Source organism: Hippocampus bargibanti, linkage group LG15, assembly GCF_051943395.1.
Source record: "Hippocampus bargibanti isolate YZ-2025 linkage group LG15, ASM5194339v1, whole genome shotgun sequence".
Classification (NCBI taxonomy): Eukaryota; Metazoa; Chordata; class Actinopteri; order Syngnathiformes; family Syngnathidae; genus Hippocampus; species Hippocampus bargibanti.
The window spans coordinates 2,743,526-2,771,245 of NC_142748.1; the positions used below are offsets into that span (position 1 = coordinate 2,743,526).

Consider the following 27,720-nt stretch of genomic DNA (forward strand, 5'->3'; position numbering starts at 1 on the left):
ATTCAAACATTCCCCAGTCGAATTATAACAGGCGATGTCACTTGAAAGCTATTGTAGTCCATATACCTTTTGACCGTCTTATTTCAAAGTAAACACTACGCTAGGAGGAAGGACGTATAGTGCATTAGACGATCCGCAAAGGATTAAACATGCCGCTCGGGATGAAGACTTTTTTTTTCATGGGTGGGGGGGGGGGAGTCCCACAAGAAAACGTCCGCTCAACCCGCAGCTATACTTTTATTATTTGTATCAGGAAATATTAGCTTGCGCGTCATTGGGCAAGCAAGCTAACATGCCAACAGAACTGATACATCGGGATGAACGTTTTTTTGAAAGATAATAAACGGGAGTTTATTCTTCAGTAATGTCTAATTAATGAATTACTATATTTTCCAGTGTATAAGGTGCACCGGAGTATAAGGCACACTCCTAATGAATGGTGTATTTTCAAACTTTTTTCCATATTTAAGGCGCACCAGACTATAAGGGGGCACCTTAAATGAATGAAAAATGTTTTACAAATATAATATAAATATACTCAGACGTTTTCCAAATATAAGGTACACCACATTATAAGGCGCTTCAATAGAGGCTAGAGTTACGCACTACTTCTTCTACACGGGGAAATGGAGTCGTGGCTGCTGATAGTAGTTGCGAGACCTGTTTTGACTCAATTTTACTTAACATATCATAATCATAATAATAATAATAATAATAGATTTCATTTATAAGCGGCTTTCAAAACTCTCAAGGTCACTTTACAGTCACGGGATAAGTTTTTCTGTGGGTGAACAGCGGCAGCCACACGCCCCAGCATTCACTCAACCTGGAAGTAACTCAAATAGATAGAAAGCTAGCTAATAGATATGTAATAGCTACCCAGCTAGATAGCAAGGCAGATAGATAGCCAATAGCTAATATATAGCCAGTGAGATACCAGCTAATAGATAGCAAATGGCTAGCTAGCTGGGTAGCTAGCGACATAGCCAAATAGCAAGCTTGCTAGACAGCTCGATAGCCAGATAAACCAAAGAAGTGAAGCGAGCAAAAAAAGAAATAACAATAGTCATTGGCATGCTGTAAAAGCTTATATGTTAGACATCAAAATAAAAGTATTGCATAATCAAGGCTTTTGGGGGCACCTTATACACCGGAAAATACGGTAGTTAATTAATCCACCCAACTGGTACAATGCTAACATGCTAACAAAAGGTTAACTCGTCGCTCTGAAAAACAATCGAGTAACAACCTCGACAAACATATACCGATGCGACTTTCCCTTAATCGAAAGATGAAAAAGCCAATTCCAATGCGTCACGTTTCCGCTCGCTGTCGCCTTATCAGCGAGAGACTCCGACAGCCTGATAGCATAGCGCTGGAGATCTGGATTCTGTTCCATCGCACATTTAGCAACAACGGTTTTTATCTGGGTTCTCAGTGAAATGGCGAACAGTGCCAAAGATATCGTTCAACAAATCATTTGCTTGAAGTTTAAGCCTCCGTCTGGTCATTACTGGTCATTACTCATAGAAGAACCTGAATCAAGGAAAAGGAAGTGCCACTACCGCCTTTACACATTTGAAGCCATGTCAAATTTCCCCAGTCTTCTGTTCAGAGTTTCAACTACAATTTAACTGACATCAGAAAAACGTTTTATAGCATCTAAAATACCCAAAACACGCAGACTGATATTTTTAATCAAATGCAAAACACCAATAAAAATGAGTTAAAGTGTACCAAACCTACTTCAAAATGACCCCGGAAATTACGAGTTTCAGAAGGTCCCGCCCCGCCAGGACGTATTTTCCTTGCTCCAGAATCAAAACAATGGCTTCAGATTCGGAGAAGATGCTTTCTTGTTACTCATCCAGTTATGAATATAATTCAAATACAGTAAAGTCTCGTTATATCGATATTCAAGGGAGTCCGAAAAAATATCGATATAACCGGGACTATCGATATATCCGACCCTGTTTGCATGTAATTTTCTCAGTGCGTGCATAGAAATAGTATCGATATAACCGGGACTATCGATATAACGAGACTTTACTGTAGTTCTGAAGAGGAAAGCATAAATGTTTGTAATCGATTAAATAAGTCCTTCCGTTTCATTTTGAGGCGTCTGGACTCCAATGTAGCGCCCAGAAAATGCACAAGATGGCGCTCAAGCTCCATTGGAAATGGGCTGATATGTCTGCTGGGAATTTGTGTCAACTAGTATCAAATAGTAGTCTTGGTGCAACACACAATTCACCATCGCGTTATGTTTTTTTTCCTTCTAATTTCGCCATCAACACGGATCAATACAAAGTTTTCAGACCAAACAAAGTACCCAAAATGCATTGTGTGCCGCTTTCTCGGTCTGAGGTGTGCCAGATGTGATGTCAGGCATCGTCAACTCGAAAACAAGACTGTAAAATACAGCTATATGAGGTGGAATATTTGTAAAATACGCTCAGTAGAAGTCATTTGAAGTGATTTTACAAATTATGGACACAACTTCCTCGGCGGCGTCGGTTGTCCTTTAAGACAACCGACGTCACTTTTTTCTTTCTTAACTGACATCAGAAAAACATTTTATAGCATCTAAAATACCCAAAACACGCAGTATGATATTTTTATTCAAATGCAAAACACCAATAAAAAATGAATTAAAGTGTCCAAAATCTGCAAAAAATCGAGCTGCGAATTAGGCATTTTCAGAAAGTCCGCCCCCAGTTCGTGACGTCACGCCAAGACGTCTTGCATTGCTGCAGAATCAAATCAATGGCTTCAGATTCGGAGAATATGCTTTCTTGTTACACATCCAGTTATGAATATGATTCAAATAGTTCTGAAGAGGAAAGCATACATGTTTGCAATCGATTAAAGTATTCTGTGACATTATGAGGCGACATTTAGGGGAGATGTCTCAACGAAAAAGAGGCACAAAATGGCGACCTCCTGTGGCCACCTCCGTTACCACAGACTGATAAATTCCTTATATGGAGCTTGGACACCCTCTTCTGGCGGCTTTTGGGTGCAACACGAGGTCCCTAGACCAAACAAGTACAGTAAAATACATTGTCGTGATGGAAGGACCGTTACAATGTGTCTTTTTTCGGTCAGGGGCGTTCCTTTCGTGACGTCACATACGGACTCATCACCAACTCAAAAACTAGACTTCCTGAATATTCAGCGCAAGTCTTAAAATGTAAAATATAGCTATATGCGGTGGAATCTTATTAAAATACGCTAGTAGAAGTAATTTGAAGCGATTTTACAAATTATGGACACAACTTGTCCGGCGGCGTCGGTTGTCCTTTAAGATACAATGAATATGAAGAGTTGACAGTCCGTATAGAATGGATCAACGGGCCTTTCGTGTGTTGGCAGTCAATACTAAACAAATTTGGTGAAGTATTACTGCAAAGACCTGACCTGAAAAAGCAACTGAGACCATTTATCTGGATTATGGGAAAGATTTAAGTGAACTTTGGGTCCAATCGGGTCTTCATGTCCTCATCATGATGTCCTCAGGTGACATTTTAGCATTTGAGTCAAGGACTTAGGCAGTTTGTGTTTGTCCGCAAAGACCACCACACTACTCGGATGCAGCTTTATATAATAATGCATCTTCTAAAAACCCACCTGTCTGTGTCCGTGTTATTAATATAGATATTATTTTTAGTGCAATTGCACCCGGCAGATCATGTCATTTTCAAATACACAAAAAATAAAATAAAATAAAGTGAAAGAAGCAAGTCACCTTTAACTCATTCGCTGCCATTCCCGAATTTTTTTGGGAATTGAAAAGTGCGACGTGGAGTGCCGATAAAATCACAAGAGCATCAAATAGGTTCAAATGGAGTATATAATTAACAATAATATCATTATATAAACATAAGCTCTCTATTTGCTATATAGCTAGCTATATATGTAGCTAGCTAGCTCTCTATTTGGTATCTAGCTGGCTATCTATCTATCTCGCCCTCTATTTGCTATCAAGTTGGCTAGCTATCTATCTAGCTAACTATTAGCTATCTATTAGCTAGCGAGCTAAGTTTCTATCTGAGTTACTTTTGGGTTGAGTGAACGCTGGCACGTTTGACTGCTGCTGCTCACCCACAAAAACAAAAAACAACTTATAAATCAATGTCTGTATTGTATATTGGACAGCAGCCCCCATTTCAAGCTCAGATAACTCCAGACCCATATAACTTCAGAATTAACTATTTTTTTTGATGAAAGAAGATAGTCTAAGGTTTCTTATGCTGGATTGAATGTTCATGTAGTCCTAAAACTCAATATTCTGTGGGTCCAGCAATTTGAGTGAAAATGACAAAAACCCTGGCACTGGACTGGACACATTTTTACACATTGTCTAGCTATGAATGAGTTATATTATGGTTGTGTATGACATGCATCACTTGAAGTTGTTAGCGGTAAACAGCCCTCAATTGCAACATGTGATCAGAACTGTGACACTATATCTTTTATTGTTATTCTTATTCATACTTTGTTCCATGTACAATTCACAGAAGACGCAGTGAAAGCATGAGGAACTGAAGCACTAAGAGGGAGAAGCATTTTAAAAGAGTACACATGAGCTAATATCCTTAGCACGCTGGAAATTTGCAATCCGACGCATCCACGTCTCTGCTAAGGTAGGCAGTGGTTTTCTTTTCAGAAACCGTTGTGTCTATTTTTGTTTGTTTCAGCAGTTTTACGGTTAATAAAAATAACTGCTATTCTCCCAAATAATAACAAAACTACAATGAAATCCCAATCCCAGCTATCTCAATTTTGATCATCCCACCCTGATCGATTTCACCCCCCCTCATAGTTCCACAGGTGCGTTCTGCTTCCCTTTAATATTTTCAGTTATGACGCAATCACAAAAAATCGCACAGGTTTGACAAAATGCCGCGATTGCATTTTTTTTCTACTTCTTTCTTTCCTCTCCTCTTCCTTTCATAACTTTGCTGCTGTGAAATGTCAATTTCTCCACTGCTAGACTAATAAAGCTAAATCCAATCCAATAACATCATAATGTGATATTTACTAACTATACAGTCAGTTTTGATTGTTGTCTAAACAACGACTTGCTAGTAGGGACCTAGAACTGATCCAGAGGTCTACCAAGACTCCATTTAGACGGGGTCAGGGATATTTTCCAGCGTGTGTGTATGCGTGTGTGTATGTGTGTGTGTGTGTGTGTGTGTGTGTGTGTGTGTATATGGCTGTCTGCAGCTGCGTTGGAGGGTGTTACTCACGAGGCATGATGCCTTGGTCTGCCAGCTGCTCTCGTGTCCTCCTCTGCTGAAGTCTTAACTGTAGCACTAAAGGTGAAGGAGGGGTTTTGGGGGGGGGGGGTGGAGGGAGGAAGAAGATGATGACAGTCAGGCAGACAGATAGCAAAGACCAACAGAAGGCGAGAAATAACAGACGGAGAAAGAAAAGGGACAGTTATTAAAAATAAAAAGCTGAGGGGAAAAATATACAGTTCATGTACTGTTGCATAGATGAATTCAAAGCATGGAGCGTACTTGTATTACACCGGTGGTGTCCAAATTCTGGCGCGAGGACCATATGCGGCCCTGGTCAATTTCAGCCTCTGTCATAAAATCAATAATGTCTTGCTTGCATGTAGAATAAATACATTGGGTAGTAGCACTGTTAACTGCGTGTGCTAAGTGCTGCCATCTAGAGGGTCAATTATGAACAGCAAATTAGTATAGGAGTAATTGACTTATTGAGAGCTCCAATTTTCTAAAATGGCGGTTTTCTATGTAAAAAAAAAATGTAAAATGGCGGCAATCAATAAAAAGGAGGAACGTTGACTGTCAATGTCAATTCAATTTTGATATGCATGTCTCAAATCAGCCAAAAGGCATACTTAAGATAGATGAAATTAAGTCATTCACTGACATTTCTGAATTTATCCGGGAATTGAAAATGTTATTTGTTTATGTATTTGTGTCTATGTATGCCCGTGTTTATTTGCTTATTTATCTATTTTTTTTTCATTTGTTTAATTGATGTATGTATTTCTTGTTTATCTATTTAATTATTTATGTATTTACTTATTCCTGAATTCCTGCCATCCCTGAATGTATTCGGGTATTGAAAAGATATATATATATATATATATATATATATATATATGCGTTTATGTATTTATGTGTCTATGTATGCCCGTGTTTATTTACTTATTTATCTATTTATTTTTCATTTGTTTAATTTATTTATTAATTTCTTGTTTATTTATCTCTGGATTTATGTAATTATTTATTCATTTATCCATTGATGTATTTACTTATTTTTAACTCATTCACTGCCATTTGGGAATTGAAAATATGACAGAGCACCATTCCCAAATTTGTTCAGGTTTTGTTTTTTTCTTGCGGGGTGGTGCCGATAAAGCGCTGGTCAGACCTCTGGTAATGTTTTTCTTTTACACGCTGGGGCAGCATTTGCCGTCTGTCCACCGTAGCCCTTTGTTCCAGCTTCAGCTGTTGTTAAAGGACAACCGACGTCTCCGGACAAGTTGTGTCCATAATTTGTAAAATGGCTTCAAATGACTTCTACTGAGCGTATTTTACTAAGATTCCACCGCACATGGCTATATTTTACGTTTTAAGACTTGTGCTGAATATTCAGGAAGTCTTGTTTTTGAGTTGGTGACGAGTCCGTACGTGACGTCACTAAAGGAACGCCCCTGACCGAAAAAAGACACATTGTAGCAGTCCTTCCATCACGTCAATGTATTTTGCTGTATTGTTTGGTCTGAAAACCTTGTGTTGCACCCAAAAGCCGCCAGAAGAGGGTGTCCAAGCTCCATATAAGGAATTTAATTAGCCTGTGGAAATGGAGGTGGCCACAGGAGGTCGCCATTTTGGGTGAAACATTTTCCCCCCAATGTTGCCTCAAAATGGCATGGAATACATTCTTTAATAGATTGCAAACATGTATGCTTTCCTCTTCAGAACTATTTGAATCATATTCATAACACGATGTGTAAAAAGAAAGCATATTCTCCGAATCTGAAGTCATTGTTTTGATTTTCCAGCAATGCAAGACGTCTTGGCGTGACGTCACGAACAGGGGGCGGGCCTTTCTGAAAATGCCCAATTGGCAGCTCAATTTTTTTTAGATTTTGGACACTTTAAGCCATTTTATTGGTGTTTTGCATTTGAATAAAAATATCATACTGCGTGTTTTGGGTATTTTAGGGTGGTATAAAACGTTTTTATGATGTCAGTTAAAAAACAAAAAAGTGACGTCGGTTGTCCTTTAAAGCACTATATAAATCACTTTTTTATGTATTATATTGTATTTTGTACAGTCGCCCCCATTTCAAGATCAGATAAGTCCAGACCCATATAACTTATGAATTAACTCTTTTTTTCTGATGACAGACGAGAGTGTAAGTTTTCTTAAGCTGAATTGAATGTTTATGTAGTTCTAGACCTGAGTATTCTGTGGGTCCTGCAATTTGAGTGAAAATGACAAAAACCCTGGCACTGGATTGGACACGTTTTTACACATCATCTGGCAGTCAATGAGTTCAACTAAAAGGGCAAAAGTCAAACACTGAATGGCTCACTGAAATGTATTTCAATTAATGGCTTTTATGTGTATATAACATCCACTACACACCAAATCTGGCCCCGTTTGAAAAAAAAAAACGTTTGGACACCCCTTTAATACACCAACAGGTTGGTAGTGAAATACATGTATGTACATATATACAGTAAAGTCTCGTTTTATCGATATTCAAGGGAGTCCGAAAAAATATCGATATAACCGGGACTATCGATATATCCGACCCTGTTTGCATGTAATTTTCTCCGTGCGTGCATAGAAAAAGTATCGATATAACCGGGACTATCGATATATCCGATATCGATATAACGAGACTTTACTGTATATACATGTATCCTATGCATGCTGGTTCAAAATGGGTGGAGGTAAAAAAAAAAACAACCAAAAAACAAAGCAGCTTGCTCACAAATATTTCTGCGAGCAGGATGTCGGCAGTGATAAACACTGCTCCTGGCTTTAAACAGATCTGTTGAAGCAGTGTGTGGTCCCCGAGGGGTGCGCGCACACTCCCCGCGTACTCAATGTGCGTATGGAGAAGAGTGGATGTGGGGAGTTCGGGGTCATAAACATCAAGACTCCCCCATGTCTGTCGGTTGACTCATGTCGGTGGCTACCCTTGTTTTTTCGGGCTTTGTTTTGGGTTGTTTCACGGCGTCTTTTCCTTCCCCAATCTGAAGGTCGTCTTTTGACATCTTGGATGTTACAGTATGAAATGTTCCTCCTATCCAAATCTTTTTTTTTTTTTAGATGGCTCATTTTCCGTTTCATATGGTTTGTCAAGCACCTCCGTTATGTAACTGGAAGCGCGCATCTGCGTTAGTTTAAACTCACCCGAGGTCAAGACCCGTTTGTCGCATCATCACACAGATGATGTACAGTAAAGTCTCGTTATATCGATATTCAAGGGAGTCCGAAAAAATATCGATATAACCGGGACTATCGATATATCCGACCCTGTTTGCATGTAATTTTCTCCGTGCGTGCATAGAAATAGTATCGATATAACCGGGACTATCGATATATCCGATATCGATATAACGAGACTTTACTGTAGTTGCGGAATGCGCCGTGACCAAAAACATGGAATAGAAACAAGCCTCATTAATTACTTTTTTTGTGGTATTGGTCCTACATTCTACAGGTTTAGACGACTAAAGGAAACATGTGTCTTCTGTCCCCCAAAAAAACACCATCCATGATTTTAACTCTTGCTCTCAAAAGTTAATAATTCAATGGGAGACGCGCAACAGCTGCCATGAAATCCTCATTGGTATAAAGAGAGGACTTTCAATAATATAACCCTCTCCCCCCCCCCTCTGCCCCCTTTTCTAATTCTCAAGGACATTTGCTTTCCCCGTGTGGCCATCCCGATACACAAATGCAACGCCATATTTATAGCAATTCAGATTGATTGCGTAAATAGGCTCAGGAAAAATGGTGCTAATTCCATGCGAAAAGCCGCAATATAAGACTCAAAATCGCAAAACGCGACACTTTCATCAATTCCCAGAACTTCCCCTCAAGCGGACAGAAATGCGCTCAGGGTTGGAGATGTATGAGCACGACTGTATAACTTTTCATAAACAGGTATTCCTAAATAGAATTGTTTATTTTAGACCCATACCAATGAATTTCGACAAATATAAACTCGCCCGTCTTATCCCGATGAATGAGGGACAATCTTTGACACTGACAGGGACTAAAAGGTAACAGCTGGACATTGCACTGATGTTCAGGTACGCCAGGCGGTTGATCATTCATTCATTCATTCATTCATGCATTCATTCATTTGCTCATTCATTCGCTCATTTGTTCATTAGTCTATTCATTCAGTTATTTATTATCCATCCATCTGTTCATTAATGCATTCATTTGTGTGTTCATTAATTCAGTTATTCCGTTTTTTTATTTGTGCATCCATCCGTTCATTCATGCATTCATTCATTGGTTCATTAATTCAGTTATTCATTCAGTTTTTTATTTATGCATCCATTCTGTCATTCATGCATTCATTCATTAATTCAGTTATTTATTCATTTTTTTAATTTATGTATGCATCCATCCGTTCATTCATTTATGTGTTCATTAATTCAGTTATTCCGTTTTTTTATTTGTGCATCCATCCGTTCATTCATACCCATCAGTTCATTCATTCATTTATTCATTCATTCATTCATGTGTTCATTAATCCAGTTATTTATTAACGTGTATTTATTTATTCATGCATCCATCCGTTCATTCATGCATTCATTCATTGGTTCATTAATTCAGTTATTCATTCCATTTTTTATTCATGCATCCATCCTTTCATCCATGCATTCATTCATTAATTCAGTTATTTATTCAGTTTTTTATTTATGTATGCATCCATCCGTTCATTCATTTATTCATTCACTTATGTGTTCATTAATTCAGTTATTTATTTAGTTTATTTATTTATTTATGCATCCATCAGTTCATTCATTCATTTGTTCATTAATTCTGTTTTTTTATTTATTTATGCACCCATCAGTTCATTCATTCATTTATTCATTCATGTGTTCATTAATCCAGTTATTTATTAACTTTTATTTATTTATTCATGCATCCATCCGCTCATTCATGCATTCATTCATTTGTTCATTAATTCAGTAATGTATTCAGTTTTTATTTATTTATGCATCCACCAATCCATTCATTCATTAATTCATTTGCTCATTAATTCTTGTTTTTATTTATTTATGTACCCATCCGTCCATTCACTCATTTATTTTTTCATTCATTCACTCAGTCATTTGTTCACTCGTTCAGTTATTTATTTATCCATCCACTCATTTATTCATTTGTTCACTCATTCAGTTATTTATTCAGATATTTATTTATTTATGCATCATGCATTCGGTCATTCATTCATTCAGCTATTTATGTATTTATTTATTTATTTTGGTGGGGCAATCGATTGTTCGACCCAACTTGTACTTTTTGATGTGGTGATGCATGTACAGCAGGGGTGTCAAAGTCATTTTTTGCCGCGGGCCACATTGTAGTTATGGTTTCCTCTCGAGGGCCGTTATGAATTTGGGGAACCCATTAGAATGTTTAAATCCCTTCAAATATTACATATAGAGCACACAACAAATTAATGAATAACTCGTTTTCAAATCTGAAGTCAAGAATAATGACTTTTATTGTGGTTGACATCCAAAAATATGAAATTTTGGCTCGGATTTTAGCAATCATCATGGAATTTAACAAGTTGATTTGCTTTCGCGGGCCGAAAAAAATGATATGGCGGGCCGGATTTGGCCCGCGGGCCTTGACTTTGACACCTGTGATGTACAGTATGTCAAACTAAACTTTGACATAGAGGTTTCTTTAAAATGTAGATATATTTTTTTACCAGGATAAAATCTGATTTCGCTCGCTTCGGCAAACCTTGCAGGGGACACCTTGTTACACCACTTTGATTTTCTTCGACACCTTTGTCGCTCCACGTTACGTAACATCGGTCAGCCTTGCTAATCAAATCAACGTGAGAACCCAGTCAGTTCCACGCGTGCGCAGGCGCGCGCACTCTCGCCGAAAGCTAGTCGGTCCCGCGGGGAACACTTAAGCGAGATCGTTATCGATCTCTTTTTAAATTCAACCATGCGGCAACACTTCCCATGGCTTTGATAGTATACTTCCAAGTGGGTTGTAAAATGATCAACAAATCGCCTCGTCTCGGTAGCGCAATAAAATAACGTGAGCTACAATTCAAAACAAAACAAAAAACGTATGACGCGGCGATCAAAAGCCGTTAAATTTACGTCCGACTTCACGTGCGGACGGTTTTCAACTCGTGAATTCGGTCCTGTTTGTGATTAATCCATCCAAGCCATATCATCAATCAGATCTGGAGTAAAAAAGACCTTTATGGGAATAAAAACAACGTCTCCACATATGTGACAAATTAAGGCTGCTCTTGCATGTGTGTGTGTGTGTGTGTGTGTGTGTGTGTGTGTGTGTGTGTGTGTGTGTGTGTGTGTGTGTGTGTGTCCTCCCCATCCAGCAACGTACAACCTGAACCATCACATTTCTCTTGAACCCTCTACCCGTGTTCCCTTGAGCACCACGGGTCATTTCCCACCCTGCCAATCTACTCTAAACAGCACAAAAGGAAAAGCCCCATTTAGTCTGCCACTCCTGCAATGCAATTACATTTTTTTGAGGGGGGCGAGGGGAGACACCAAAGTTCGAGAGCCGCACTTGTTAACCGCGAGTACTTGCACGATGGCGAGTCTCGATTAGGAAAGATGTCTACTTTCAGGGTAGGAAAAAAAAAGCTCTAAGCTTGTATCTGCGTCACCATCCGTTACATTTTCCTCAGGGAGATGGCAGTGTTGCACACATTCGTACTGTACACAAAGCCTACTACGCAAGCACGCATGCTCAGTATTAAGGTGTCCTTGAGAGCTTTGAAAGGCGCTTAAAATACAATACATTTATTTTTTTTTTTTATTTATTTAGTGTTTATTTAAAGGACAACCGACGTCACTTTTTTGTTTTTTAACTGACATCAGAAAAACGTTTGATAGCTTCTAAAATACCCAAAACACGCAGTATGATATTTTTAGTCAAATGCAAAACACTAATAAAAATGACTTAGTGTCCAAAATCTGCAAACAATTGAGCTGCGAATTGGGCATTTTCAGAAAGTCCCGCCTCCAGTTCGTGACGTCACGCCAAGACGTCTTGCATGGAGAATCCAAACAATGGCTTCAGATTCAGAGAATATGCTTTCTTGTTACACATCCAGTTATGAATATGATTCAAATAGTTCTGAAGAGGAAAGCATACATGTTTGGAATCGATTAAATAATTTATTCCATGCCATTTTGAGGCAACAATGGTTCATCAGAAAGAGGCACAAAATGGCGACCTCCAGTGGCCACCTCCGCTTCCACAGGCTGATAAAGTCCTTATATGGAGCTTGGACTCCCTCTTCTGGCGACTTTTGGGTGCAACACGGTTCTCAGATCAAACGTACAGCAAAATACATTGACGTGATGGAAGGACATTACAATGCGTCTTTTTTACGGTCAGGGGGCAGTCCTTTCATGACGTCACGTATGGACTCGTCACCAACTCAAAAACAAGACTTCCTGAATATTCAGAGCGAGTCTTAAAACGTAAAATATAGCTATATGCGGTGGAATCTTTGTAAAATACGCTCAGTAGAAGTCATTTGAAGCCATTTTACAAATTATGGACACAACTTGTCCAGAGATGTCGGTTGTCCTTTAAGTATGTGTTTATTTATGTATTTAATGTATATTTATTTATTTATGTATGTATGTATTTATTTATTTATTTAGTATGTGTGCTTATTTATTATTTATTATTGTGTCTTTTTTAATTTATTTATCTATTTATGTATCTTTTTTGGGGGGGGGTTACATAACACAAGACTAAAATACGTGTGGGTGGGGTGTGTGGATGCTGTTCCTTTTGTTTTATTTATTTGTCTTTATTTTTGTTATTTAATTATTTATCTGTGTAATTATGTGTGTAATTATTTATTGGGGGTTTCACAAAACATATACATATATATTTATTTTTTTATTTGCCTATTTAGTTATTTATTCGTTTTTATTTAATCCGTTTATTTTTTATATATTTATTAATCCATTAACAATCTATTTGTGATTTTTCCATGTATTTAATCTGTTTATTTATGTATTTATTTATTTGTCCATTTATTCATATATACGTATATATGTATCTTTTTTGAGGAGTAACATGAAACCAAACCTAAAATACAATTTATTTATTTATTTGTTTAATATATTAGGCCACAAATAAACATGTCATGTTATTAACACCAAGAGTTAAAAAATCTACTTCTCTTACTCAACTAGTTTTGAGTATTTCTTTTCAGTGTGCAAAAATAAGCAAATAAAATACAAGACTAACAATTTGTTACTGAATCCAATTGAGGGTTTCAGGTATCAAAATCTCAAAAACGAAACCGTTAGTGCTGTCTTCAACAGCTGCTTAAATTTTTGATAAGACCAGGTACAGCACTCACACCTATACGTACGCCATTAGCTTCCAATTCTACCTTATTAAGATAACCTCCAACCTTCTAATCTCCCTTATCAGCATCCATCCAGCCAAAGTGTGAACGTCACTGGCTTCTCTCATTGACTGAAACACCACAAGTGCCCTCACCAGTCTCAAACGTCACATTTCAATGTCACACTTTTAACATAACTGATCAAAGCGCTTTAGCTAGCCAACTTCAACTTTGTTCGCGTTGTTTGGGTTTGTTCAACGGGTATACTTTCTGATTTTCCCTGCGTCTATTACGAGCACCTGTCACTTGGAGCTAAGGAGCTACTGTGTGTGTCAACATAGCTCTTTCTCGAGGACGAGGAAAGGACATCGTGAGCATAGCGTTGCCTGTAAATATCACGTGTTGATAGCCAAATTGCCCGCAAAGCCACATATTGAATAACCATTTGAAAATCTCGACAATCTATGTACAGTAAAGTCTCGTTATATCGATATCGGATATATCGATAGTCCCGGTTATATCGATACTATTTCTATGCACGCACAGAGAAAATTACATGCAAACAGGGTCGGATATATCGATAGTCTGGTTATATCGATATTTTTTCCGACTCCCTTGAATATCGATATAACGAGACTTTACTGTATATAATAACAACCACCAAGTCCTTACCTGATCTAAACTTGCTTCGTATCAGTACGGAGTGTTCAGAGCCCAGAAGAGTCATAATGCTTTGGAGTCCAGTTCCAGGGTTTCAAAAGTTGCAAGATAACAGTCATGCACACCTGGGTCTTCACGTCTTCTGGACCCCTGAGACTGAGATAAGTTGCCGTAGACTGTTCCTACCTCATCTACAGATCTTGCCAAAATGTTACTAACTAGACAAACTAAGAACAGAGCTTCTCTCAGTCGCCGGTGTTGACACTAGCAAGCGGCTCTCCGGATGCTCCCCTGTTCTCCACAATGATGTGGAAATGGTGTGAGTCTCGCCGAGGCTTTGGTCCCATCTAAGCTGAGAGCTCTGAGTTGGGAGCCAAGCGAAGTACACAGAGATATGCCCCCTCTTGGGGAGGGGCTTGATGGCCTGGGGGTTGCGCTACAAACCCTCCCGTAGGAGCCGGAGGCTGGATGAGGCGGGGGTTTGGCTGATGACTTCTTCCTCCCATGATACCAGGGTAAATATATCTGCCTATCAGTCCTGCTGTGTGTTATTTATTGAAGGGGACAGAAGAAGGAGAGGCACAGAGAAAAAGTTCAGCTTTCGGGGAAAAGAAAAACAGAAAAAAACTTCCAGACATACCAAGAAAAAAAGCGGCCTCATAGGTCCATTGGATTCAAAATATTTGTGCTGCTAATCGAGTGGTAGCATAAAGACGAGATGGAGAACACATTTCAGAACATCCTTCAATAGGCCGCCATTGCTTCTTGCATAAAATATATCATTTTACATATCAAGTTCACTTCGATTCAGAGAAATCCAAATTCAATCTGGTAGAAAAAAACAGGTAAAAATAATGACGAGTGAGCCTCTTATGTGACATCCAGAAGATGCAACAGAAAGATGCAATAAAGGTATATTCAGAGGCCATTTATGTGATTTCTTTTTCTTTTGACAGTTCTTAAAAAGCACGTTTTCCCTGAAGACGCATTTGAATAGCAATATATATAGAAAAAAAAACAACTTTTTGGTACAGTAAATGTTATAACTACAATTCAGTCATAGTAGTATGATGTTAACATCATTTGTTTTACTTGATACTGGAATAACCCTTTCATGAACCATACAACATGATAAACTATCCAGTGCAGTAATCCATTTATTTATTTATTTATTTATTTATTTATTTATTTATTTATTTATTTATCAATGTGTAGATGTATTAATTTATTTATTTGTTATTTATCAATTTGTAAATTCATCAATTTCTCAATTTATTTGCGTGAACGCTGGCGCGTGTGACTGCCGCTGCTCACCCGCAGGAAAAAAATATCATGTGACTGTAAAGTGTCCTTGAGAGTTTTGAAAGGCGCTTGAAAATGAAATTTATTATTATTATTATTATGTGACTTTATTTATTTATCAATTTGTAGCTTTATTAATGTATTTATTTATTTATCAATTTATTTATTAATGTAATTATTTGTTATTTATCAATTTGTAAATATATCAATTATCAATTTATTTTTGTATTTATACATGTCTTTTTTATTTATGTATTTATTTATTTACTTATTTATACATTTATTTATACATTTAGTTATTTGGTTATTTATACATTTAGTTATGCAGTTATTTTATTTTGATTTATTTTGGTTTATTTTATTTAATATTATATTCTATTTTACTTTATTTTATTTCTTATATAAGCCCTACCAGAATTAATATTTTCTTCCACATGTATCAATGCTCTGGTCCGGTGACGAGTGGTTCGCGTATCGACCCCACACTGGTTTCAAATCCACCCCGTGTGCAGTTCGCATGCTATCCCCCTACGTGTGGGTTTTCTCTGGGTATTCCGATTTCCTCCGTCATTGCAAAAAACATGCACAGCAGGCTGTTTGAACACTTTGAAATTGTCCCTAGGTGTGAGTGTGAGTGTTGATGACTGTTGTGTGGCTTGTGATTTTCTGGCAACCAGTTCAGGGTGTCCCCACTGACTGCCTGAAGACAGCTGGGATAGGCTCTCGCACCCCCCCCCCTCGCGACACAAGATGATCGGGAAATCATACCTGTCAACTGATACATTTTCCCTGTATTCTATGTTTTTTTGATCATTTCAAATGTACGGTATACTACAACATTCATATGGGAAAAAAGAAAATGTAAAACGTCTTAAAAAGACAATTTTGACTCAAATCCAGTTGGACTCAACTGCTGGTAGCCAACGACAGAGTTGCCGCCAATCGCTACTATTGTCATGGCAAACCAGCAAAAGTAATCCTCAATCCTATATCTGTTTTTTTTAGCACTGGTAGGGCTTATAAAAGCATAAACTGCACATGTGCAGTAAGCTGTCTGCATTTCTGCTTGTGTTAGCATTTTTTTATCATTTCAAATAATGTACGGCATACTCCAATTTTTATATAGGAATTGTAATCATTTAGAAGGGCAGCTATTAGCCAAGGTTGACTGCTATGGGAAATGGATGGAGGGATGAATACACATCTGAAATAATATAACCGCCTCTCAGAAGCGCTGCTAACTTTTTTGACTTCCACCCTTATTTGCTCATCTCTGGCCTATTGTTTCTTTTTTATCCTGCTTTTCTGTAAATGTGCTGTTTTGTTGTATCCTTTCCTAATGTGCATTGTCACAATGTCATGCAATAAGGCAAACCAACGCCATTGCGACGTCAAAATGGGGCGGGGCTACCCACCGACAGGTGACAATTAACTTGACGTAAAAAAAATGGCACATGCAGTTTGGTTGCGTCGCAAATCGTTCACTCCGGGAGCAATACCCCCAAAAATGGTAAGCTGCCTTTCTAATGATATTTTGGATTTAATTGCGCTTGCTTGCTTTGTTTGTCCGCTTTTGTTTGTGTCAGTTGTGATAGCTGCGTCGCCGAACGTGTCCGGCCGTTCACAATCACAAACAGCAGTGCAAAGATTCGCTCAAGTCGCGTTGAAACAACAATTGGCAAACATTATAAAGTTAATGTATTCACTTGCAATGCTTTCCATGCTTAGTTCTGTTTTTTTTTTAAGTTTTGTCATATCATATTTATCCAGCTGCATTGCGATGTTTGAATGATTTTGCGTTGCGGTGTTCATTGTTGTTCATTCAACTTGCTTCCGGGTTTGCCTGCTGGGATTTGTAGTTCTTTTGTGAGACGCCACTTGTATGATTTCTCATTCTGTTGCTACGGTGAATGTTGATGAAATGACTAATTTTGATGACTGATTTTGATTATGTTTAAAACGTTGTGAGTAATAATGATGGCAGTTAACTTAAATCATGCTAAAAAATCAATGTGTCGTGATAAAATTAATAAAATGGCTGATGAAGTTATTGTGAAGGTATGTACATTGTTTCTGTTGTGTTCATGCCTATATTGAGGTTATTGCATGCCTGCTGTGTGACTCAATAAATAATCAACTCATCCTTCCATGTTGAGTAACCGCAAAGAAACAGACATAACTGAACAGTTTTAAAGCACTTTAGTTATGAGTCTGACTCGCACAGAGCAATAGAATTTGTGTGTAAGGCGAAAAGTGTGTATCCCAAAAATTAATTTCCCATAAGAAACCATTAAAATGGGAATAATCCGTTCCCAGGTCCCCATAAAACAATTTTCCTCTTTCTAATTTTCTAAGCCTTAAAACTACACAAACTATACCTTATTTATATTTTCCCAGAAGCTGAGCTGCAGGATTATCTTATCAGCATTTTCATGCACATCCACCATTCTGTATTTAACAAGTCACCCCTCTCCTCCAGCTCCTCCATGCCAACTAGACATTTGTCAGAGCAGAACTAAGCTACTTGCTCGCTCTCCTCCAAACCATCCGTCAACAAGAGGATGTCTTGATCATGCCAAGATACTTTCTGTGGTTGTTTATCCGCTCGCTCACATTTGAGGCTGGAATGCAAAGTAATACATAAACAAGTGACACAAAAAAAACATTTAGACTGAAGACTGTTGTCGTGCTTGAAAACGGTTATTGTTGTTCTTGGGAGCTTAACATATTAGTCTTATAATGATACAACAACACTAATAATAATGATACTAACAACAATAATAACACTAACAGTATTAGTAACAATAATAGTAACACTAATAGTAACACTATTAATAATAAGGAAGTCCAAGATGGCGCCCGAGAATGCAGCCGTCAGGAAGTGTTGGTTTTGTTTTCTTCTCATTTTAAGTTGTTTGCGTTGTGTGGAACGAATACAGATTGTTATTCAGCAGAGCGCCGATGTGCACGTGGAACTGTCGTGGCTTGGAATTGAAGTGGATTTACGTGTGAGACAGTCTGTTTTTGTCAATGGATGCTACAGCTTTTTGTTTGCTTTCAACAATTAGTTTTTAGCAGACGTGCACATTTCACCATGACATCCCTGACCCACTGGTGAAAAGGATGCTTTGATTCTCTCCTCTTTCATCTCGTACTGTTTCATACAACAAAGAGGGTGCAGAAAAGTGCTGAAAAGTGAATGAGTGTGTCTTTGTGGTGTCATATTTTGTTTTTTTTGTTCTTTTTAAATCAAAGCGGCGCGCTGAGAGTGGCTGCCTTTACAACAGCTCCTATATTGTCTTTTTCTCTTTCATTTGTGGACATGCACCTTTGATGAAAATTTCGGACCCCTCCATGATTTCTCAGTGGGATAAATAGCAGGGTGTTCAAATACTTATTATTATTCACTGACTGGAAGATAAAGCATCTTAAAGGACTGAAGTTCTGTTTGTGATGTAATGTAAGGAAATAGATTCCCATTTCACGGTTAGATCAGAACATTGTCATCAAATGGTGAGTATAGTTTTTGCTTTTTTGAATGTTGCTGTGCCCATTATCAGTTTGTGTTGGGGAGCTTTTTACTGAACAAGTTGCTTGTTCTGTAGCCACAAAGGGACATGTGTCTTCTTGTCCCGGTCCCAAGCCCGGGTAAATACAGAGGGTTCTGTCAGGAAGGGCATCCGACGTAAAAGTTTGGCCAAAACAAACATGCGGATCAAACCTCTAAAGATGGAGGACACTGATTTGCTGTGGCGACCCCGTCAAGGAAAAAGCCGAAAGGAAAATAATTGTAAATTTCTCCACTTTGCGGCTAATAAAGGCTAATCCAATAATAATAATAATAATAATAATAATAATAATAATAATAATGTTTATTATTACTAGTATTCGTAGTAGTAAGAGTAGTAATAGTAGTACATCATCATCATCATCATCATTATTTACAACAACACTACTTCTACTACTAGTAAGAATAATTTTTCTTTGGAAGCAATTTAAATCATAACACACATCAATCAAAACACTGTACAAGAGCTTTAAACGCAGAATAAAATGTACACCTGAGCAACAATATGCATATACATACAATATACATTTCTGAAGTGTCATACTGAATTTTTAGTCCAGACCTTTTGTCACCCATCTTCAATTATTAGACAATTTCTGTCTAATAATAAAACTAGAAAGAAAAAAACATGTTGCGGTTGTGCAACTAATCCATGTAACATATCTATACAGTAAAGTCTCGTTATATCGATATCGGATATATCGATAGTCCCGGTTATATCGATACTATTTCTATGCACGCACGGAGAAAATTACATGCAAACAGGGTCGGATATATCGATAGTCCCGGATATATCGATATTTATTCGGACTCCCTTGAATATCGATATAACGAGACTTTACTGTATTTTTTTTAAATTAAAAAAATACCCACACATTAAGCCTCACTTCCTACCTTGACGTGACGCTACACCTCTTTGTGTCCAACTTCTGCACGAGACCGCAGTGACACAGCCCTAATAAGTCACAGAGCATTAAGAACTTTGCCCAGCTCCATTTTAATCTCTTCCAAGCATAAACACTGCTCGTCCCTTGTTGCAGAACAGCCACGACACGCCTAACGCAAGATGCATGCACCACAATATTGAATCGTTTCATCACATAAATAAAATCTGTCTGTTTGCCTCGGCGTCCTCGGCGGGTGTCGGAGCCATACAATGCTACAAAATTCAAATATTTACACAGATGCTACTAAGGCTGCAAATCTGTCAGTGACACAGACAGACGGTCATGTCATGAATTTGCTGCGAATGAAAGCGCATGCATGCATGCATGTACATACTACACTGCACATGGGTGTCTTTAATTAGCAGGTGAAAGTGCTTTAAGGGGATGGTCTGTCACAGGGTTTGACAGTGTACACAGTATTTTGGAGAGATTCCGAAAGAGGTCACCCAGCCCTGGTTTAATCCTCCCCTTTAATTGGGCCCTATGTCAACAGTCGTGACAAGTCTCATCTGAAATGCCTGGACAAGTACGTGTGTACTTTCGAGACAAAGAACAAGCCAAAGATCATCAAACATCAAATAGATTGATCTGAGTGCTTATTTTAAAAACATACATTAGATTAGATGAGTATTTATCTCACAGTGGAGAAATTTACATTTCACAGCATCAAAATCAAAATACAGGAGCTGCTGTAAAGGCAGTCACTCTCGCGGTGCCATTTTGAAGTGTAAACAAAATAACAATAATAATAATAATACATGTTATTTATAAGCGCCTTTCAAAACTCTCAAGGACACTTTACAGTCACGGAATTTATTTTGTGCGTGTGAGCAGCGGCAGCTATTCGCGCCAGCGTTCACTCTACCCGGTACACAATACAAAAGACAGACAGTCATTCAATCGTAAGAACTTTCTGCACCCTCTTTGTTGCAGGAAGCCGCTCTAGATGAAAGAGGAGAAGATCAAAGCCTTCTTTTCACCAGTGGATCAGGGACGTCATGGTGGATTGTGGACGCCTGCTACGAGGTAAGTTTTCAAAGCAAACCCGAAGCGGTAGCATCCATTGACGAAAAGAGATTACATCTCCTGTCCCACGTAAATATGCTTCAATTCCAAGCCGCATCCGTTCCATATACAGTAAAGTCTCGTTATATCGATGTCGGATATATCGATAGTCCCGGTTATCTCGATACTATTTCTATGCACGCACGGAGAAAATTACATGCAAACAGGGTCGGATATATTGATAGTCCCGGTTATATCGATATTTTTTCGGACTCCCTTGAATATCGATATAACGAGACTTTACTGTACACATCTGAGCCCTGACCTTCGTAATCCGCTTCAATTCCAAGGCGCGACAGTTCCACATACGCATCTGCGCAGTGACCTACATAAATCCGCTTCAATTCCAAGCCGCGACAGTTCCACATACGCATCTGCGCAGTGACCTACATAAATCCGCTTCAATTCCAAGGCGCGACAGTTCCACATACGCATCTGCGCAGTGACCTACATAAATCCGCTTCAATTCCAAGCCGCGACAGTTCCACATACGCATCGGCGCCCTGACCCACGTAAATCCGCTTCAATTCCAAGCCGCGACCGTTCCACATACCCATTGACGCAATGCGCTGATGCTCCTTTCTTCTCTTCGCGGGCTTCTCAAGCCATCCATCCATCCAGCCGCAGACTAATATAATATACAATAAGGAGTTTCACATTAGCCATGTGGCTAACACACCCCGCCATGTTTATTGGCCATCCGCGCAGACATCTAAATCACCCAATGACATTTTGTGTTTTCTGTGATTACTCGTGTTTGAGAGAACGGCGACGTAAAGTGGCGAAAATTTGCACTCGCTATTGTAGAATTGACATTTGGAGTAAACTCGGTTTGGAATGTCTGTTTGTTGACGTCTGTCCTGATAAATTTGGAAATAGGGGCGAGTTTACTTATGCTGACTGGGTTGCCGTGTAAATTATGATACGGGCATCGAACTCGGCCAACGATGACAACGTGACTGTAATATGGCACGAGAGGTAACTGGAAGGCTTAGAACGTTGATCTTCTTCCTGCCAGTCTGCTTCTACTGTTCTGCTTCACCGGCGACTCTTTTGATGGATTATTAAAAGCATATTAATGACTGAATGGCTAGCCGGTCGACTTTAGCATTTTATTGTGAAGGTCAAGGAAGTGGAGAGAGAGAGAGAGAGAGAGAGAGAGAGAGAGAGAGAGAGAGAGAGAGAGAGAGAGAGAGAGAGAGAGAGAGAGAGAGAGAGAGAGAGAGAGAGAGAGAGAGAGAGAGAGAGAGAGAGAGAGAGAGAGAGAGAGAGAGAGAGAGAGAGAGAGAGAGAGAGAGAGAGAGAGAGAGAGAGAGAGAGAGAGAGAGAGAGAGAGAGAGAGAATTCCAGTGACAACAATAAATTATATAACCATGAAGAGAAACTAGGAGGTTTAAAAAAAAATAACATAACAAAAATATTTTGAGTTTTATAACATGTCATTTTGTGATTTTCATTATTATTGGATTGGAATGAATTTACCTTTTATTAGTCTTGCAGTGGATAATTTTACATTTCACAGCAGCAAAGTTATGAAAGGAAAGAAAGAAGTAGAAAAACAGTACAGGAGCTGCAGAAAGGCAGCCATCTTGAATTCAAACAACAACAAAACAAAATGACAAATAATGTGACACACTACAAAAGTAACACAGTCCTTCAAGCTTTTTGCACTTTCTGCACACTCTTTCTTGTATGAAGCAGTTCTACATGTAAGAGGAGTGTCCTTTTCTCCAGTGGATCAGGGACGTCATGGTGAAAGAAATGAGCACGCCTGATACAAGCTAAATGTTGAAGGCAAATACGAAACCGGAGCATCCATTGACGAAAGGAGACTGTCTGACATCTCATGTCCCATGTGAATCCGCTTCAATTCCAAGCCACGACAGTTCCACATACGCATTGGCGCTCCCTTCTTCTCATCGTGGGCTCCTCAAACCTGCTTTCATCGGTCTTATGTAAAATTATTCTGTTGCGGGAGAGGGTCTTTCTTGAAAAACATATTTTGTTATTATTATTATTACTATAATTTTATTTTGCATTTAAAAAGCCACGCTGACATAGCGACATTGAATGATGCAACTGTCATTTGTTAGTCGCGAGAGTGAAAAGCCATGCACTCAATCAGTCTTATCTGACAAAAAAAAATGGTGGACTTTTCCCACGATGCGAGCTGGCAGTCCAGAAAGAAAAAAAAAAGATGGACGTGGAGGAATTATGAAGGCAAACAAATTTGGTATTAAAAAGAAAAAGAGAGAAAATAAGAGGAAAATGTCATAGCGCACAAAATAAACTGAGAGATATTTTCCGAGAAGGATATTTGGGAAAGCAAGATGTGGATTTTACTATCCCTTTCTCCTCCGTCTTTGGGCTACACAAGAAAGACATTTCAGAGGAAAAAAACCAAAAGTGATAGAATACTCAACTAAGGCTTCGCCAGAAATCTCCCCTCCTTCCCCCCCCCCCACCCCTGTTCTTAAATCTTTCTGCTTTTCTTTATCTCCGCCGCTGTGGCTCGGTCACCTTCACTTCGGACAAATGGGCGAGAGCGCCGCACGTCTGCCGCCAATTCCAAATGGAATCCACAAACAGAGAGAGCTTTGTGAGGGAGATTGGTTGTCTCCCATTTTGTACGTAAACAGAGTTGGGACATACTGTTTTATGTTTTTTTTTTTTTTGGGGGGTGGTTTCGTTTTTTTTTTTGTTTTTTTTTTTCAATTGACGTTTGTAAGGGCCTTCTGGGTTTCATTCTCAGAGACGAGCTTCGCAGCGCCATGGCTTAGCTCCTAACACCTGCCTATTACCAAAGGCCTATATCTCGGCTTTTCGTGGCATTTCATTTTTTTTTTTCTCCTTAATCAGAAATTTAATAACTTAAACACGATAATGTGAACCCGTGACGAACCGGACCAGATGAAAGGCACTTTTAGTGGGGCAATCATCTCACACTTGATTTTCTATTAATCGTGCTTGACGAATTAGGAAGAGGAAAATGAAGTAATAAATGATGGAATTGAAATAAAGCGTGTCAATATTAGTTGAGATAACACCGGGTCGAACACTTTGGATGATAGGAGATGTTCCGTGCGTGTCGGCTGCAACGCAAAATCTTTTAGGCCTTAAATTAATTTGTAATGTCATGCTTTTTTTTTTAAGCAGCTAAATATATTTCACAAGTGTATGAGACAGGCATTCAAAATATAGCCCCGGGAATTAAGAATTATAACGCACTTTTGACGGATACTTGAGAGTTTTTGAGTAATACTTGCATTCATGGTTTCATATTTAAATAAAATACTCAAAAACTCTGTAAAATGTAAGGAAAACAATACAAATAATATAACTCAATGTATTTTATGTATTTATTTATTTATTTATTTATTTATTCACTTATTTGTGTATGCTTTTATTTATTTATTTAGTTATTTAGTTATTTATTTATTTGTGTATGCTCTTATGTATTAATTCCTTTATGTATGTATGTATGTATGTATGTATTTATTTATTTATTGCTTTATTTGTATAATAATAATAATACATTTTATTTCAAGCGCCTTTCAAAACACCCAAGGTACACATTTAGTTGTATTTATTTATGATTGTATTTATTTATTTACTCCTCCTATTTATATACCCATTTCCGTTTTTATATCTAATGTTTTTATTTATTTATTGATTGATTTGTTTGTCCTGGTTATTTTTTTTTAAATCTCTTTCTTTATTTGTGTATTTATTTATTTATTTATTTATTTATGTATTTATTATTTATTTATTTAGTCGTCTGTTTATTTGTGTTTTGTTTGTTTGTTTGCTTATTCATTTATTTATTTTTATATTTGTTTTTTTATTTGTGTTTGTATAAATACATTGTATTCATTTATTTATTAACGTGTTTTATTTATTTATTTACTCATTTATTTATTATTTATTTATTTATATCTAATGTTTTTATTTATTCATTGATTTGTTTGTCCTGGATATTTATTTATTTATCTCTTTCTTTCTTTATTTGTGCATTTATTTTGTATGTATTTATTTCTGTTTATTTACATTTTTTGTTTGTTTGCTTGCTTATTCATTTATGTGTTTGTGTTTTTATTTTTTGTATAAATACATTATATTTATTCATTTATTTGTTTATTTGTTTGTTCGTTTGTTTGTTATTTATTTATTTATTTATTTATTTATTTATTTATGTAGTTATTTTATTTATTTATTTAGGGAATATCTGATTAAAAAATTACACACTTTAGCCTGGGACCAGACCAAATACTGTCTTTCAAAAGTAAAATGTACTGTACTGTGTGAAATGTACTGTGTACAGGCAATAAATAGTACACATTCACTAAAAGCTTAATCTTCGATTTTTTTTTTTTTTTCTTTCATACAGGTTCCACCTATTGTCATCCTCAAATTAGTGTTATTATTGTTAATTTTTTATTTTTTTTTTTGGGGGGGTGGGGGGTTATTTTGTACTTTAAATTGTCCATAGCTTTATCTTCAGTATGACACTTGTATTTTTTTGAAGTCCAGCACGTTCAAAATTGCGCAACATTGGCAGAGTTCCACTTTCAAGGCCTTCAACTGCACGTGTTATGAGACTCTGGGAGAGGTGATGACAGTGCTTGCGGAGAACATGCAACCTCCAAGCCGAAATCATCAAACCCGGAAATGTCTTTGTGGGGTTGACATTGCTAACCACTAGTCCCTCATGCTGCCAATATAAAGACCCAACAGTCCAAATATTTGGCCATGTTGTGTCACTGACATGGACTGTCAGCCAGCACATATTTTCTTTCAATGAGTGTCAAACAGAGCCATGTTGTTGTTGGTATGCCCCTACTCTCTCCTCCCACCAACACCCTTAAAAAATACCCCTGCAAGGACATAACTTGCATAATTACACTCACTTTCCTTAGACACCAATACCCGATCAGTTTTGAGATTTTACATTCTCGCAGAGATTGCGTAATCTGATCTGGGTACAGTGTCGGAGGTGCTTGACTGATCGAGAACAGACCCAGAGGTTGCCAAGGGCTACAGACTGATTCCTGAGTACAGGGCCTGGTATCTGTGGGCCTGGACTCCACTTGACCCTTCAATACCAATGACTTATTTATAGGACGGTGTGTGTGTGTGTGTGTGTGTGCATGCGCATATCTGCGCTAGCTTGCATTCATCATTTATTTTTCATTTTTTTAACCATGTTCCTCATGTGCTATCGCCATACACAACATTAGAAGATCTGTCTTATGCAACTTCATTGCATGGTCATGCTAAACCTCAATAATTTAATCCAGGGGCTTTATTTATTTTTAGGTCCGATGAGCCTTTCATTCTTCCTTGCCTGATTTAATAAGCTGCAACAACTGATAGGAATTTAGTACATTTGATCACGATCAGTAAGACATACCCAGGATACCAAAAGCTACCATGACTAAGGTTCTAAATTCGGGGCAAAATAAACATAAAATTGCAGTCTGGGTATGAGTTATCCTCAATATACCTTTCCAGTCCTTGCACGTTGCTTTATGTGGACATCCGTCATGATTGAGACTGATGGGAGAAAATCCAGCTAGTTTTGTTGACTTTGCTAACAGGCTTAGTGGAAAACAAGTGCCTCTACTACTTCATTAGTTATGGCAATTTTCACAGTCCGGTGGCAGACGCCTTAAGTAAAGATGTGGGGAATGAAGGCAAGTCAGAACCCAAAACAAACTTCCTTGAGTCACAGTTAAAGTCACAAGTAGTCATAATGTGTTTGCTTTTGCCTCAATGGTGTTAATTTGAATATGTTTTTGTGTAGTACATCCCACCCCCCAAAAAACAACCCATTTAAAGTTAATTTGAAATACAAAACAATTCATGACGTGAACAGTTGCAGTTGAACAACCCTGAGGTAGAAACATCCCAAAAGATGAAAAAAAAAAAAATCACATATACTGTATACACTCAAAGGTACTGTATGATAACTGTTAAAAATTGAAGTTGACTATAAATCGACACAAATTAATCTGAATCAAAGTGATTTTATTTTGGTGGTTTGCCACTGAAGACATACAATTCTTTAAATTCAATACTTTCAATTTTTACACTTATTTCAAATCCCGAGATACAGTAAACTGTCAAACATACACAGATTAAACACGTGTTGTTTTGCTTCCCGACACAACACACTTAACCCTTTTGGGGGCGATTAAAGGAATGGATGGACACCCACTTCAGTCCTCGTTTAATTCATCCTTAAAAATAAATAAAAAGACAAATAAATTTAAAAACACAGAAAGAAATAAACAAGACATACATAAACAAATAAACAAACAGACACATGAATAAAAAAATAAAAAAAATACATAAAAAAATTAAGATACATACAAAATACACACATAAGTAAAAGCTTAGACACATAAATAAACAGAAACAAATCAATAAATAATAAATAAAAGAACACATAAATAAAAACACATAAATAAATACACAAATAAAAAATACATACATACATAAATGCTTACACATATAAAAAATAGACAAATAAATCGAGAAATAATAAATAAATA

General features: G+C 37.6%; 1 protein-coding gene across 3 annotated transcripts in view; it reads right to left on the reverse strand.

Annotated features, from left to right (window-relative positions):
* myocd (myocardin) overlaps positions 1–14,752 on the reverse strand; it is a 36,586-nt gene extending 21,834 nt beyond the window's left edge. For all 3 annotated transcript variants that reach the window (XM_089014821.1, XM_089014820.1, XM_089014819.1), the window contains exons 1-2: positions 14,297–14,752; positions 5,256–5,321 (exon numbers count right to left, since the gene is read on the reverse strand). In XM_089014821.1, the coding sequence (XP_088870947.1) occupies positions 5,256–5,321; positions 14,297–14,351 (121 nt within the window). In that variant the 5' untranslated portion in view covers positions 14,352–14,752. The remainder of the gene's footprint in view (positions 1–5,255; positions 5,322–14,296) is intronic.
* Positions 14,753–27,720: the final 12,968 nt, after the last annotated feature.